Raw genomic sequence first — 13,639 nt, 5'->3', positions numbered from 1 at the left:
TATTGTGTATTCTGGTTTCTTCGTATTTGTTGTTTAAAATAAAATAAAGTTTCGCAAAATTTAGTCAAAAAAATAAAACTTTATTGCGTATTTGCCCATAGTTTTTTTTTTCCTAAACCTTTTTTTTTAACTTAAACAACATTTATGAAAAAACCGGAATACATAACAATCTAAAAAAAATTTGGGTCATTATCACATAAAAAATTTTGTTTTCAGAAAATATTTAGCGCATTTTCCGGGGTTTTTTGCTGCTTGAGCACAAGGTAAATGTCAATATTTTTAGAATTTTTTTTTTTGTAATCGTATTTTTTTCATATTTGCTCCATATTGGGTTTCTTGTGTATTTTCGTTTTATAATAAAAAGTTTTTGAACACCCCTTATGCCTAGTTTAAAAGCCGAAAATTGCAAGCATAATTTTAACTATCATTGCTAATTGTATATGTATAAATGTATTTCTAATTAGGAGTCGTTCATTAAATACGTACGCTTTTATTTCAATCCTTCTTCCCCTCCCCCATTTTTAGTACCCTCCACCTCAATAAAAGAATCTACGCTTTTAACGTTCCTACTTTTTTTTTAGTTTAGTGTCTTTTTTTATAATTTTAATATACGCTTTTTTTAGTACCCTCCACCTCAATAAAAGAACCTGCGCTTTTAACGTACCTACCTTTTTTTTAGTTTAGTGTCTTCTTTCTTTTATAATTGACCCCTGATTACCCCCTCCCCCCAAATCGTGTTTACGCCATTTACAGATATAAATATAAGGTACAGGCGCAATGGAGTCTTCATACATCAACTGTGTATTGTTTCATGTACCTCAAAATAATACTTTTCTACCGCATTGAAATCTAAGTTTTAATCAACAAAGTTGCAAAAAAAACTTGAGTTTTAAAAATGTTTTAATATGCCGTCTTCGGATTTAATAGCGACTTTACGAAATCAAAACGCCAACCGCAACGAGAACGGGGAAACTATGTTTTTTAAAGTTGTCGTTCACGTAGCCGTTTTTCGTAAAATATCGTTACGAAAGTTACTACGAAAACGTCGCGGTACGAAAAGCCTTTGTATAGTTCTGTATATTTTCTACATGATTTTTTGTACATTTATATTTATAATTTTTAAATAAGAAACCTATTCGATGTAAATTTCAATAAAAGAACGAAGTTTAAATTATTTTTTTAAATTAACATGTCAAAATTATCTCAGGTTCGCAATCAGTTACTCATTTCTCATTCTAATAAGATAATAAACAAACGAAGAGCTAGTATTACTTTACGATGTTAACAAATCAAGTAACTTAACTTTGCCTTATCATAGTTATCCAAGATTTAATTTAGACGACATATCAGAGGATGAAGCCAAAAGCGAATTTCGATTTTTATCAAAAGATATATACGAGTTGATCAATATCCTTAATATTCCCGCAAAAATAACGTGTTACAATGGTGTAACCATTTCAGCTGACGAAGCCTTTTGTATTTTCTTAAAACGTTTTGCGTATCCCTGCAGGTATCAAGATATGTTACCGCGATTTGCAAGACCAGTACCGCAATTGTGTATGATTTCAAATCATATCATGAATTTATTGTTTACACAATGGGGCCATTTACTTACCAACGTAAATCAGGGATGGTTAGACACTCTGCATCTTGAAATTTATGCTGCTGCTATTCATGCTAAAGGGGCTCCTCTTAAAAACTGCTGGGGGTTTATAGATGGAACTTTAAGACAAATAAGTCGTCTTTTACCATTGAATTGCACACACACAGCTGATATATCAGCTTGTATCGATATAAAATTCACCACAAAAAACAAAAAATCTTAGTTTACGAAAAAATGTTAACGTTTTCATAATCATTTCACGTTTTCAACACAACGCTGAAACTTTAATTTTAACGTCCCGGCCTAGAACTTTGAAACGCGAATTGGGACTTACCCTAAGCTTACACATGCGCATTAGCAATTTTTTGTGTTTGGACGTTGCGGTTGCAGTTGTCGTTTTGATTTCGTAATGTCGCTAATAACGATTTACGCCGTTTATAAGACTTAAAAAAAGTTTCATTTCAAATCAAACCCACTAGCAATCTAATTTAGCTATTTTATAAGAAACAAGAATTATTCGAGATCTTTTTTATATAAAAAAAAATTAAGTATATATATAATAACTACATTGGATTGCTTGTGGTTTTATTAAACAAAGATTATTTTCTAAACTTATAAATTTAAAAGCTTTTGATCAAATAAAACGTGATGTTACTTTATATAATATAAATGTGAGACGCATTTAAAATACCTATAGATTTTTTTGACGTTATGTTGCGTCTTAGTTTACACTTATTAAAAGTGCACTGTTATAATTATAAGTGTCATGGTTTTTTTTTAAATTAATATTTACAAGTTAAAAAAAACCACACTAGTATTTTTTTAAACTTTTAACAATATACAAAAAACTATTTCTAATTTTTTTTTATAACAAATTTGTCACGAAAACAACGTTTCCATTCGCGAAGTTGCAATTAACTATTTGCAACTTTGCGATTTGAATTTTTTAACAAAAAAATATTTTTCTACAATTTTTTTAGTTACTTATGTCTTAACAAATGTATCGTTGAATACCATATGATGAGATGTTATAATGGGGATTTTTTTTTTTCATCATTATTATCATGAAAATTGCGCCCTAAGAACGTGATTGGTTGTAATGGTTCTCACATGACCGAAAAGGTGGACTGAAAAAAGTGGCGTTAAATGGGGCGTCAAGGGGTGTGACATGGTCACAAGTGGTGACACGGTGACAAGTGACATGGTGACAAGTGACATGGTGACAAGTGGTGACATGGTGACATGGTGACAAGTGACAAGTGACATGGTGACATGGTGACAAGTGGTGACAAGTGACATGGTGACATAGTGACAAGTGACATGGTGACAAGTGGCGACAAGTGACATGGTGACATGGCGACAAGTGGTGACAAGTGGTGACATGGTGACAAGTGACATGGTGACATGGTGACAAGTGACATGGTGACAAGTGGTGACATGGCGACAAGTGGTGACAAGTGGTGACATGGTGACAAGTGACATGGTGACATGGTGACAAGTGACATGGTGACAAGTGGTGACATGGTGACATGGTGACATAGTGACAAGTGAAAATAACGCATGCGTGACAGGGTCATTCTTGTCACAGTGTGCATGTTGTGACATGGTGATTTATAAAAGAATTAAAAAAATTGCGTTTATATTATTGAATTTATTAAAAAAACGGTTTATAATCTCGATAGGGTCGTTTGCCATATATTAAGCGGTTAAAAAAGAAAAAAAAAAAAATGTTTTTATATTTTTTCTTCACAGTTGTAAGATAATTCAGAACTGAGCGCTTCTTCTGCAATAAAATCTTTTTCTTTTTGTGTCAATGATGGCGAATAGTTTGGCATTTTTATTCTAATCTAAAAAAAATATTTTTAAACGGGTTATTCTTTAAGGAAAGAAATTTTCAAGTTTATAAATTTGAATCTGTTAATAAAAAGGTGTTGAAAAAATGGTATAAAAAAAACGCAAGAAAACGATAAAAATAATCGATAAAAACTCGGCATTGACATTATTTTTAGATGGAGAAAAATAAACCGTTGCAACAGTTTAAGCAGCCGAAAAAGTATTAGTCGTGAAACCGTACAACCCTCAAGACGATAGCACGATCAAGTATCATAATGGTATTCCGTACGATAGCACGCACTATAGTTTCCCTGTGTATTAAATTAAAGAGAGTCATGGTGGAAAAAAGATTTTTTAAAAAATCAAAAAACTTTTTTGTTATTCGACCGCTTCAGACATGATATAAAAGAATACAGCTATAAAAAATACTAATTTTGCAATAAAAAAGTAAATAATCTTGAAAATTGACTTGTTGTAAAAAGAAAAAGTATTAAAATATGAAATAAAAATGTATTATAATAAAGTCTATTTACAGTTTAAAAAAACATCTTGTTTTAAATGTGGGATGCAAAAATGACATCCCGCACATTGTTCGTCTATATCCCATATAAACGAGCATTCTTTCCAGCAGCATGGTTTTTCTGGCCAACTGCATAAACAGCAACCAGAGCAAAAATATCTTTTTTCCGGTTTGTCAAAGTCTTTTTTAATTTTCTCAAGCTCTTTCATTTTTTTTCTTTTCATATCTTTCTCCTTTTCGTTTTTTGTTTTTTTGTAGGCATAATTTATTTCTAAAAAAGAAAAAAAAAGTGATTAGGTTGTGCTCAAGTTTGACATGTTTATAAATGTAACTGTATACATACCTTCAGTTGAGATTGTGTTTTCCGTTTCTTTTTTTTTGCAATACCTGTTTCTTTTTCCTGTTCTTCCTTTTTTCATAATTTTTTTATCCATCTAAAAAAATTATACAAAATATTCGTATATTATTTTATGGTTAAGAAAATAATTTGCATTTATAAATTCGTATTGATTTTTTAACCAATAAATAGTTTTTAAAATAATATTAAATATATTGTCAAGATATTTTTTGCATTGGTTAACCAAACAAGGTTTAAAATTTATTTCTGCAAAAATACAACTAAAAATACTTTGAAGTCCTTTTATTAAAGCTTTTTGTATAATAAAAAAAGACAAATCTGTAGAAGTTCTCCATAGCCAATACGGCCCGCGAGTATAGTTTAAATTTTTTATAAATATTCTATGTGTCCTATATTCAGAAAAACCATATTCGTCATGAAATCTCCGCAAGATTTTGTCAAAATTAAATTTGAAATTGACCAAAATAGATTCAATTTCATCCATGACTGCTTCCATTTTATTTTTTAACTTTTTTATTGATAATTTTCTTAAACAGATTTGTTTTAATGACAAATCAATTTCTCCATTGGGGTAACATTTTATTTCTTTCATGATTTGATCGTAAATGTCAATATTAAACCAAATTCTTGTGTTTTGTGCGACCTCTTTTAAATAGTAAGAATAAGGAATAAACTTGTTTTCTCGTTTTGCTTTTTTCCGTTTAATTATTTCTTCCCAGACTATATTTTCTTCTAAATCTCGATGAAAAACACACAAAAAATCAACATTAGGTTCTTCATAATTTTCCGTGTCACCAATTTCTTGAGTGTATTTTTTAATGTTTTTCATTCTGAAAAAAAAAAAAACTGTTATTAAAGATAATCGAGTATACTATTATTACAAATAAATTTTTCATAAATGACAAAGTTATATTGATCGGTAAACCATTCAATAGTTTTTAAAATAATTTTAAAAAAATGGTGCAGATAATCTTTATTCAAGTGATAATATTTTTTTTTTGAATATTCAGTTTCATAATATACTTGTGCAAATAAATAAACTAAATTTATTAAAACATTATGCTGCAAAATAAAAAATTTTAAATGAGGTTTTATAAACTTGTCCAAGTTTTTTGTTGATACTTTATCAGTTTTTAGTATATATTTGGCAACTTTTTTTTTCATCGAATTTTCTTTTCTTTTTTCGAGGTAGTAAAGAAGAGTTTTTTTATCAAAATGTTTTTCGAGCACACAAAGTACATTTTGAGTTAAATTTGTCATTTCTTTTTTTATTCGAATAAATACCATTTTGCGTTTACATAAATCTAATAAAGAAAGTATCGGTTTGTCGGTATAAAGTTCTTGAAACGTGCGAGAAAGATTATCTTTATCAAGCCATATCTGAGCTTTATTAATAAACATTTTAGTGTAGTATGTGTATCGTCTCAACTCTGGATTAAATGAACTATGTTCTCCATTTTCCATTATCATTCGAGGACGTTTGTGTTTGATAACAAATAAATTGCTGCTGTATTTTCTTTTAAGAGTCTTCCTTTCTTTCTCCGTCATATTTTCTTTTTTGGTTTTTTTCTTTGTTCAATTTTGATTTAAATTTGCTAATCTCAGCGTTGGCAAAGAATCTTCGAGCAGTTTGATAACTTATCTTTAAAATTTTCTGAAAACGTTTGAATGTCTTTGTAAATTTACCTTATTTTTGTGAGCATTTTTTTTAGTTGGTTCTAAAACAAAAAAAAATGACAAAAATAATTATAATATATATTATACTGCGTGTGAATAACAACAAAAATTAAAGTTAATATTTATTCTTAATATTATAAAGTATCATTTGCTATAAATATTTAAAAGTTCTTTTTGTTTTGCAACCACAACTTCAACCGGATAATTGCTTTTGTTTGGTTGACCGTCAATTATCGCTGCTTTTGGCGTCTGACCATTTGATAAATTTATGCAGTCTTCATATGTTGGCAATTGAGGAATTTTCTTCTTATATTTTATATATAAATCCGTTCTTCCGATTATTGCTAACATTTCTAATAAAAGATTGAATTTGCTTTCAGGTGATATGAATTCTTTGTTGTCGTGATAAATGGAATATGTGTTAAAGTGTTCCATTAAATCAATGCCATCTTTTATTTGTTCCTTCAAACGGAGCGGTATAGATAGACAAAATTTTAAACTACGTGTGTTGTCGCTCGTAAGATGATCTGCAAGTTCTCTGAAATATTTTTCAATCATTTTTTTTGCTAAAGAATAAAAAAGTTTTAATATCAATTATTTAATACAACTTAAAAAAAATATTTAAATGTGATTTTCAATAGACACATTAATAAACAGCATGTTGTTTACAATAAAATTTTTCAAATGTTCGTGATTTATAAATTCTGTATATCCGATAGCCGGATTATATTCATGAACAGGTTGGTAAAAGTATCGACAATATCCGGCATTTTCAAGTTGACCTTGGTTATAATTACCAAATGATATTTCCTTTTTCATTTCGTGACCATTATTTCGCAGAGTAACAATAACTCTTCTTTTAAACGGCCATTTTAAAACGTGATCATGTGGAGATTGCAAAAGTTGAAAGTAAATGGCCATTTTTTTTTCAGCAATTTCGTACCCATACATTTTTATTCGATAAAAATAACCGTCTGTGGTGTAAGCAGGGTCGGAATAAAACGGTTCATTGGACAGTAATCTGAGATCCATTTGGTCACATTTGATAATTTGATTATCAGTGATTGGAAAATTTTCTTTTGATATTTTCATATCGCAAACAAGAGATTTTAAATTTGCAATTTCTTCATTTTTTTCGTTTATCAAATTTGTCAAGTATTCTGTTGAGCTTTTGACATGATTTTCAAATTCTTTATTTTTGCAAGTGACCAAACTTGACAGTTGAGCAATTTGTTTGTTTGAATTGGAAAGTGAAAGCATACAGTTATTGATTATTTTGTTAAAGACATTTGTGTTTGATTTTATGGTTTCGTTTATATTTTCAGTTGCCTTTATTATAAATCTTTCTTCTAAATGTGATAAACAATCTGTGACATGGTTTGCCGTTATTTCAGTTGGTATTTGATGGACGCATAAAAAACACAAAAAGGTGCTTGGTTGAATTTCTTCATATCGGCATTCGTGCGTTTCTAAATTATTTACATTGATTCCACAGCAAAAGCAAGAAGTCGAATTAATTTTTTCCAAACAGTTTTGTTGATGATCAAGCAGGTTCTCGATATTTTGCAACATTCCACAATAACAGCAGTATATTTTTTCAGTGTTTTTGCGACTAAAGAATTAATTTATGAGTCCATTTTTGAAAAAGAAAATACAAAAAAAAAAAAAAAAAAACATTTTTTAAAAACAAAACTTACTTGATAAACGGTTCCATTTTTTTTAATTGAAAATTTCAAGTGTGAAATATTTTTTTTTCTAAACTTTAAACTTATATAAAAAAAGTAAATATTTATTAAACAAGTGTGAAACGACAAAATTAAATGATCGGATTAAAATAAAAAATGACAGTAAACTGTAAAAACAAATTTAAAGAGAAAATGATTTTCATTGATAAAATTCTGAGAAAATATTAAAGGTATTTTTCGAAAAAAAAAAATTTAGAAAGATTTTTTCCGAGAAAATTTACAAAATTTTATAAATAATCTATTAATTATTAATTATCAACTTTAATAATCAACGCGTTTAAATTGCTTATAAACAGTTCGTCGCGTTCAAGACGGTTTTTTTCATCGTTTAGCCATATTTTTAAACTGTTTACAATGTTTATGATTGCCCATTCGTGTTGTTCGCGTTGAAATAATAATTGAAATACTCTTGAAAATTTATCGTAAATACGCAAGTAATCGTGATCAATGATTTCTATGGTATTATCAGCAAATCCAAAATACTTGGCCATTTCTTTCCACCGAGCACCCACAACATTTTCAATACTTTTTTCCAATTCTCTTCTCGAATTTATACTCATTTTTATATTCTAAACAAAGCAAGTTATATTGTTACTGCCAAAAATATATATATATATATATAAAAGAAAAAATTTTTAAATAGTTTTATTGATGGCAAAAATAAGATATACGCCTAGAACTAAAGAAACAGCCGGTAACTTTTTTTATTTTGAAAAAAAAAAAACAGTTTGAATATTTTTTAAATAAAATAAAAAATTTATTTTTAGAATATATGGCGCGATCAAAAGCTACGGTGCCACGCTTAAAGTTTTCAAAATTAACACAAACAAATAATCCGATTACTCTTCAACAAAATCTTCCTAGCAACTGTAAAAACATAGTTATGTGCAAACGTAATACAAATAAAAAATATAAAGATAACAAAACAAATCGAAAACTGGGAAGAGTCGGTAAAAAAATAAAACGTTGGCGACAAACAGAAGAAAATTATATACATGGAAAATTAAACAAAAAACTAAATATATTCTCAAAAAAATTGTAAAAAAAAAATATTTATAATGTTACACGCTGTATTTTTTTAAAATATATAAAATTTTTCTTTTATTGTTCCGCGCTTTATAACTTTTGCTTCTTCTTTTCTTTTTTTTTCTCTAAAAAAAGTGAAAGAAAATTAAAAAAAAATAAAAAAAAAGCAAAACTTATTTTTATGGTTAAAAAATATTTACCTCTGTAACTTTAAAGTCGATTGATTCTTCATCTTCAACTTTTTCAACGTTGTCTTTGACTTCATTTTCTTCGACTGTTAAATCAATTACTTTAACTTCTTTTTCTTTCATTGAACTCATGACCAAATCATAAGCCGCAATAAAATCCTCCATAGGTACTCCGTCCGGTTTCAACACCCTTTCATAGAATTCCATATCCTTATCGTCGATTTTAGTGATAACTTCTGCTGTGTTCATTGTGGCGAATTGATATTTTTTCAAAACAACCTGCTATTTATCTGAAAAAAACAAGTAATGTTTGCTCAGCTATATTTATTTTTTTATAAATTATTACAAAAGAATTATGTAGTTGAAAGAAATATTAAATATATGTTATAACAAACATTTTTTTTATTTCTGATCAAAATAATTAAAAAAAACTTTAATAAACTTTAATGTTTGTTCAGCTTTATAAACCCTTTTTCTTTTTCTATTCATTCTCTTCAAAGAGTAATGATTTTTGAGAAAAGTGTTTAGAAAAACAAAGAACTGTTCTCTTTCTTAGAGCGAAACAATAATTTAAAAGATTTCAAAGTACATAAACACATCACGTATACGTAGCATAGTGCGTTCGCATTCTGCACTATGTTGTAATCGCCATTCATGAACCGTTCGTGGGTTTAAATCTCAGCTACACCCTTAAACTTCGATCTTTATCATGTCATTAAATGTAAAAACACTATAACCGTATGGTTTAGTGAACACTATAACCGTATGGTTTAGTGATGTATTGTCTAGAAAGTTATGTGTAAAAAACACTATAACCGTACGGTTTAGTGATGTAATGTCTAGAAAGTTATATGTCAAAACACTATAGTCATAGTGAGTGCACTAGACTTAGTGATGCCGTCTAGAAAGTTATATGTTAACACTAAAGTTCTGGTGAATACACGAGACTTGGTGATGTCTGTCTAGAAAGTTATAAGTAAGCAGGCAAAAAATAAGCATGCAAAAATAAAAATAAGTAAGAAATAAATTAAGTTAGTAAGCAGGAAAATAAGTAAGCAAGTTAACCGCGGTTAAATAAAAAAAAGTAGGCCTACTCATAAGTAAGACAATAAGTAAGTAAGATGAATAAGTAAGGCTAAGTAAGACAGTGTCGGGGACACAAAATTTTTTACAAAAAATAAAAACAAGTCACTAAGCAAGAAAAATAAGTCAGTTAAAATGTCTGTCTTGGAAGTTATAAGTAAGCAGGCAAAAATTAAGCATGCAAAAAAAAAATTAAGTAAGAAATAAAAATAAGTTAGTAAGCAGGAAAATAAGTAAGCAAGTTAATACTCATAAGTAAGACAATACTACTCCTAAGTAAGACAATAAGTATGTAAGATGATTAGTAAGGTCAAGTAAGGCAGTGTCGGGGACACAAAACTTTTTTATAAAAAAACAAAACAAGTCAATAAGCAGGAAAAATAAGCAAGTTAAAATGAAGAAAAAAATACTCGAAAAGTAAAGTAGGTCTACTAAGTAAGATATGCAAGTAAGACAAATAAGGCGTAAAAGTAAGGTAGTGTTGGGAGGCACAAAATATTATTTTAAATAATTATTACAATTGTGTAAAAAAGTAAAGTTAATTAAACGTGTATATAGAAGAAAAAATACAGCGTAAAATTAAATATTTTTATAAATTTCGTATAAATATATTTTAACAAAATGTACACAATTTATGAAAAAAATGTCAAGAACAAGGTCAATAGCATCTAGGCGAGAAATTGATTTTAGAGTATTTCCTGCCAGTCCTCCACCAGTAAATTTATTAAATTTAGGAATGGGAATGAAAGATCTACAAGTAGTTGTAGATCAATTGGATTGTAAAAAAATTCTTTATTGCAAGCGAAAAACAAAGGCAACGTATAAAAGAAATAGACAAAACATCAAAAATGGACGTGCAGGACAGCCGATATATAAATGGGTCTTGACAAAAAAACATTAGATAAATGTTTACATAAATTTTATATTAACAAAATATTTTATCAACAAAACCAAATAATCCTTCATGAAGAACTTGAAGTAAGATAAAAAATAAAGTATTGAATATGTCAAAAAGACTTGATTTGAAATAGAAAAATAAAAAAGCAAGTATAAAAAGACAAAAGAAAGTTAAAGATTAAATTTAGTCGGAAAACGTGTTTTTAAAAAAAAAAAAAAAATGAAAAAATCGCGACAATATCATGGAAGGAGGAGATTTAAAAAACGAGGAAGAGTAAACACTCAAAAACACTATAAAAAACGCGGACAAGGCATTTTAGGAAGCGTACTTGGTAGTATACCATTGCTTGGACCACTGTTTAACACTATATTTTAAAAGAAAAAATGTATAAACGCTGTCATCGAATTGGCACTATTCATCATCAGAAACAAAAATGTTCAACTTGTTTTTTAAACGCATTTTTTACTATTGTGCAAAATGACGTAAAAACATTTTCTTTGTTGGTAAAAGACATGAAACGTGATGTTAAAGGATACATCAGAAATATCAGAATGGATGTTTCGAATCGCGGAGAATATATTGTTTTATTTTCATATTTAAACGGTCATTTGGTCGAGATGATATGTGGTAATGTAAATGAAGGTGATTCGAGTTTAACTTCTTTTTTAGGCGGATTCGAACTTGAATATGTTGTAGCATTAAATATGTACATTGTAAAATATAATGATAGAGTTTTATATGAAGGAAAGAAATTGCCTTTATTATAAGAAAACAAAATTGTATTTTTTTAAAATTAAACAGTGTTTGAATTTTAATTTTTTTTTTAATAAATAACGCGACTTTTAAAATTTTTTAATAAATAACGCGACTTTTAAAAAAAATAACAAGTATTAATCATGGATTTCAAAACATGTTTGACCGAGTTTTACAATAATTTTTCCTCGCCTTCGCCTGTTTCGGATTTACAACCGTTAGATTCTTCATATAGCACGTTAAAATCTTTAAATAAAAATTTTAAATTGTTTTTCCGAGTAGACGCAAGCAATCAAATGAAAATAATACGTTTATCTGATATGGCTATTATTACATTTATAATTCGGCAAAAAGAAAATAAATTTGAAATGCTATATAATGACTTTATTGAAGTGATAAAAGATACATTTCAAATATGGCTACTCGAAAGCGAATGAGAAAAACAAGCGCTAAAAATAAAAGACATTTTTTGAGACGAAAAATGAAGAAAACTCGGGGACACGGATTAGCCGATTACATAACTCCGAAAAACGTGTCAAACGCTTTGCAAGTCGGTTCTCTTTTGTATAGTTTAAAAAAAGCGTGGAAAGGAAAAAAACCAAACACGGTAAATTTAACAAAAGCTGTCGAACCTTATATGCAAGATTACTCTTTTGAAGTACGATAAAGAAAAAAATTATAACTTGTATTTTATTTTTTATTTAAATAAAATGTATATACAAAAATAAATGTTTTTTTATTTTTTGAAAACTTTGGTTTCTGTTGCGTTTAATAAAGACTTTTTTTTTGCCGTTGCAATAATCACAAGTTATGTTAATCTTTGGTAACTTAAACATCTTTTTCTCGTATGTAACATATAATATATCGTCCTTGATAACGCCAAGACATTTGTTAAATTCTTCCAAAACTGCTTTTTGATTTTCTTTTGCCAAAATACAATATAATTGACCGTAACCACCACACGTATTGCACAATTGTTCTTCGATAGTGTCGCGTAAAGGACATATAGCTTGTCTTTGCATTTTTTTTTTATAACAAGTTGAGATCAAAAAGCCTTTTTAAATGTTCTTTTGTGATCACGTCATCCCAAGGTCTGTCTAAAAATCTGTCTATTGTTTGTAATCGAGAAAAATTATTCAAGTATATTTGTTTTTTTTCTTCGTTTTGCATTAAATAAATATTTTCTTCATTCATTATAGAAGGTATAGCTAATAAATCCTGCATTGAGATTTTGTTCCATTGTGTTTCATTATTTGTTCTAAGCAAATCGTGACTTTTTAAAATGTTGCGTACAGTATTATCAGACAATATTTGTGCTTCATATATATCACGATTAATTGTTTTGTCTTTGGATTTAGCCGACAGCGAGTCTCGTTCCAGTTTTTCTTGTTTTTTGAAATATAAAGGTAACAAGACGTCTTTTTCAAACAGTCGTTTGGCTGTTGCATCAAGATAAGGAAAGAATTCTTTTTTTACAAATTTAAAGAATGGAGCCATCTTTAGCAGAATTTGTTCAGAATTATGAAGCTCAGAAATTTCAAAAAAATGACGGTTTAACAAAGTGTCAAGTAAAGGTATGTAAAATGATGAACTATATCTGTAATCAGGTATGTTAAATAAAATTGTTAAAAAATATGCCGCGAAAGCGCCACACAAACTACTGTTATTCCATTGATAGCAATTTTTGTTGTAAGATAACATGACATTTTGTTGTCCAGTTTCTGCGCTAAATTTCAAGATGAAATGTGTAAACCAATAAAATTCTTTATTATGAAGTGTCCACTCGTACGGAAAATGTTTTGTGTTTTTTATATAAGAATTAATTTCAATTTCGTTATAATTTATATTCAAGGTATTAATTTTTAAATTTGTTTGAACTTCGTCTACAGATTCAAACAAATGTCTGTTATATCTTAGATGAAAAGGAATTTGACGAAGAACGCTTTCTGGACCTA

General features: G+C 28.4%; 1 protein-coding gene and 1 long non-coding RNA gene across 2 annotated transcripts; one reads left to right on the top strand and one right to left on the bottom strand.

Annotated features, from left to right (window-relative positions):
* Positions 1-3,965: 3,965 nt before the first annotated feature.
* On the bottom strand, positions 3,966-7,563 carry LOC136075439 (TNF receptor-associated factor 4-like). The gene is made up of 2 exons (XM_065788599.1): positions 4,300-7,563; positions 3,966-4,227 (listed from the first exon to the last, which is right to left on the bottom strand). Exon 1 carries the CDS (start codon positions 7,561-7,563, stop codon positions 6,613-6,615), a length of 951 nt encoding a protein of 316 aa, XP_065644671.1. The 3' UTR covers positions 3,966-4,227; positions 4,300-6,612.
* Positions 7,564-8,300: 737 nt separating this feature from the next.
* On the top strand, positions 8,301-8,844 carry LOC136075440 (uncharacterized). The gene is made up of 2 exons (XR_010635949.1): positions 8,301-8,430; positions 8,504-8,844. It is a non-coding gene; the product is annotated as an uncharacterized LOC136075440 (long non-coding RNA).
* The last annotated feature ends 4,795 nt before the right edge of the window (positions 8,845-13,639 follow it).

The sequence above is a fragment of the Hydra vulgaris genome, chromosome 01 (genome assembly GCF_038396675.1).
Source record: "Hydra vulgaris chromosome 01, alternate assembly HydraT2T_AEP".
NCBI lineage: Eukaryota > Metazoa > Cnidaria > Hydrozoa > Anthoathecata > Hydridae > Hydra > Hydra vulgaris.
The sequence above is the reverse complement of the archived record's forward strand: the minus strand, read 5'-3'. Positions and strand labels throughout refer to the sequence as shown.

Bases quoted from the DNA above. Each gene is read 5' to 3' on its own strand.
- LOC136075439 (XM_065788599.1), bottom strand. From the start codon at position 7,563: ATGTTGCAAAATATCGAGAACCTGCTTGATCATCAACAAAACTGTTTG.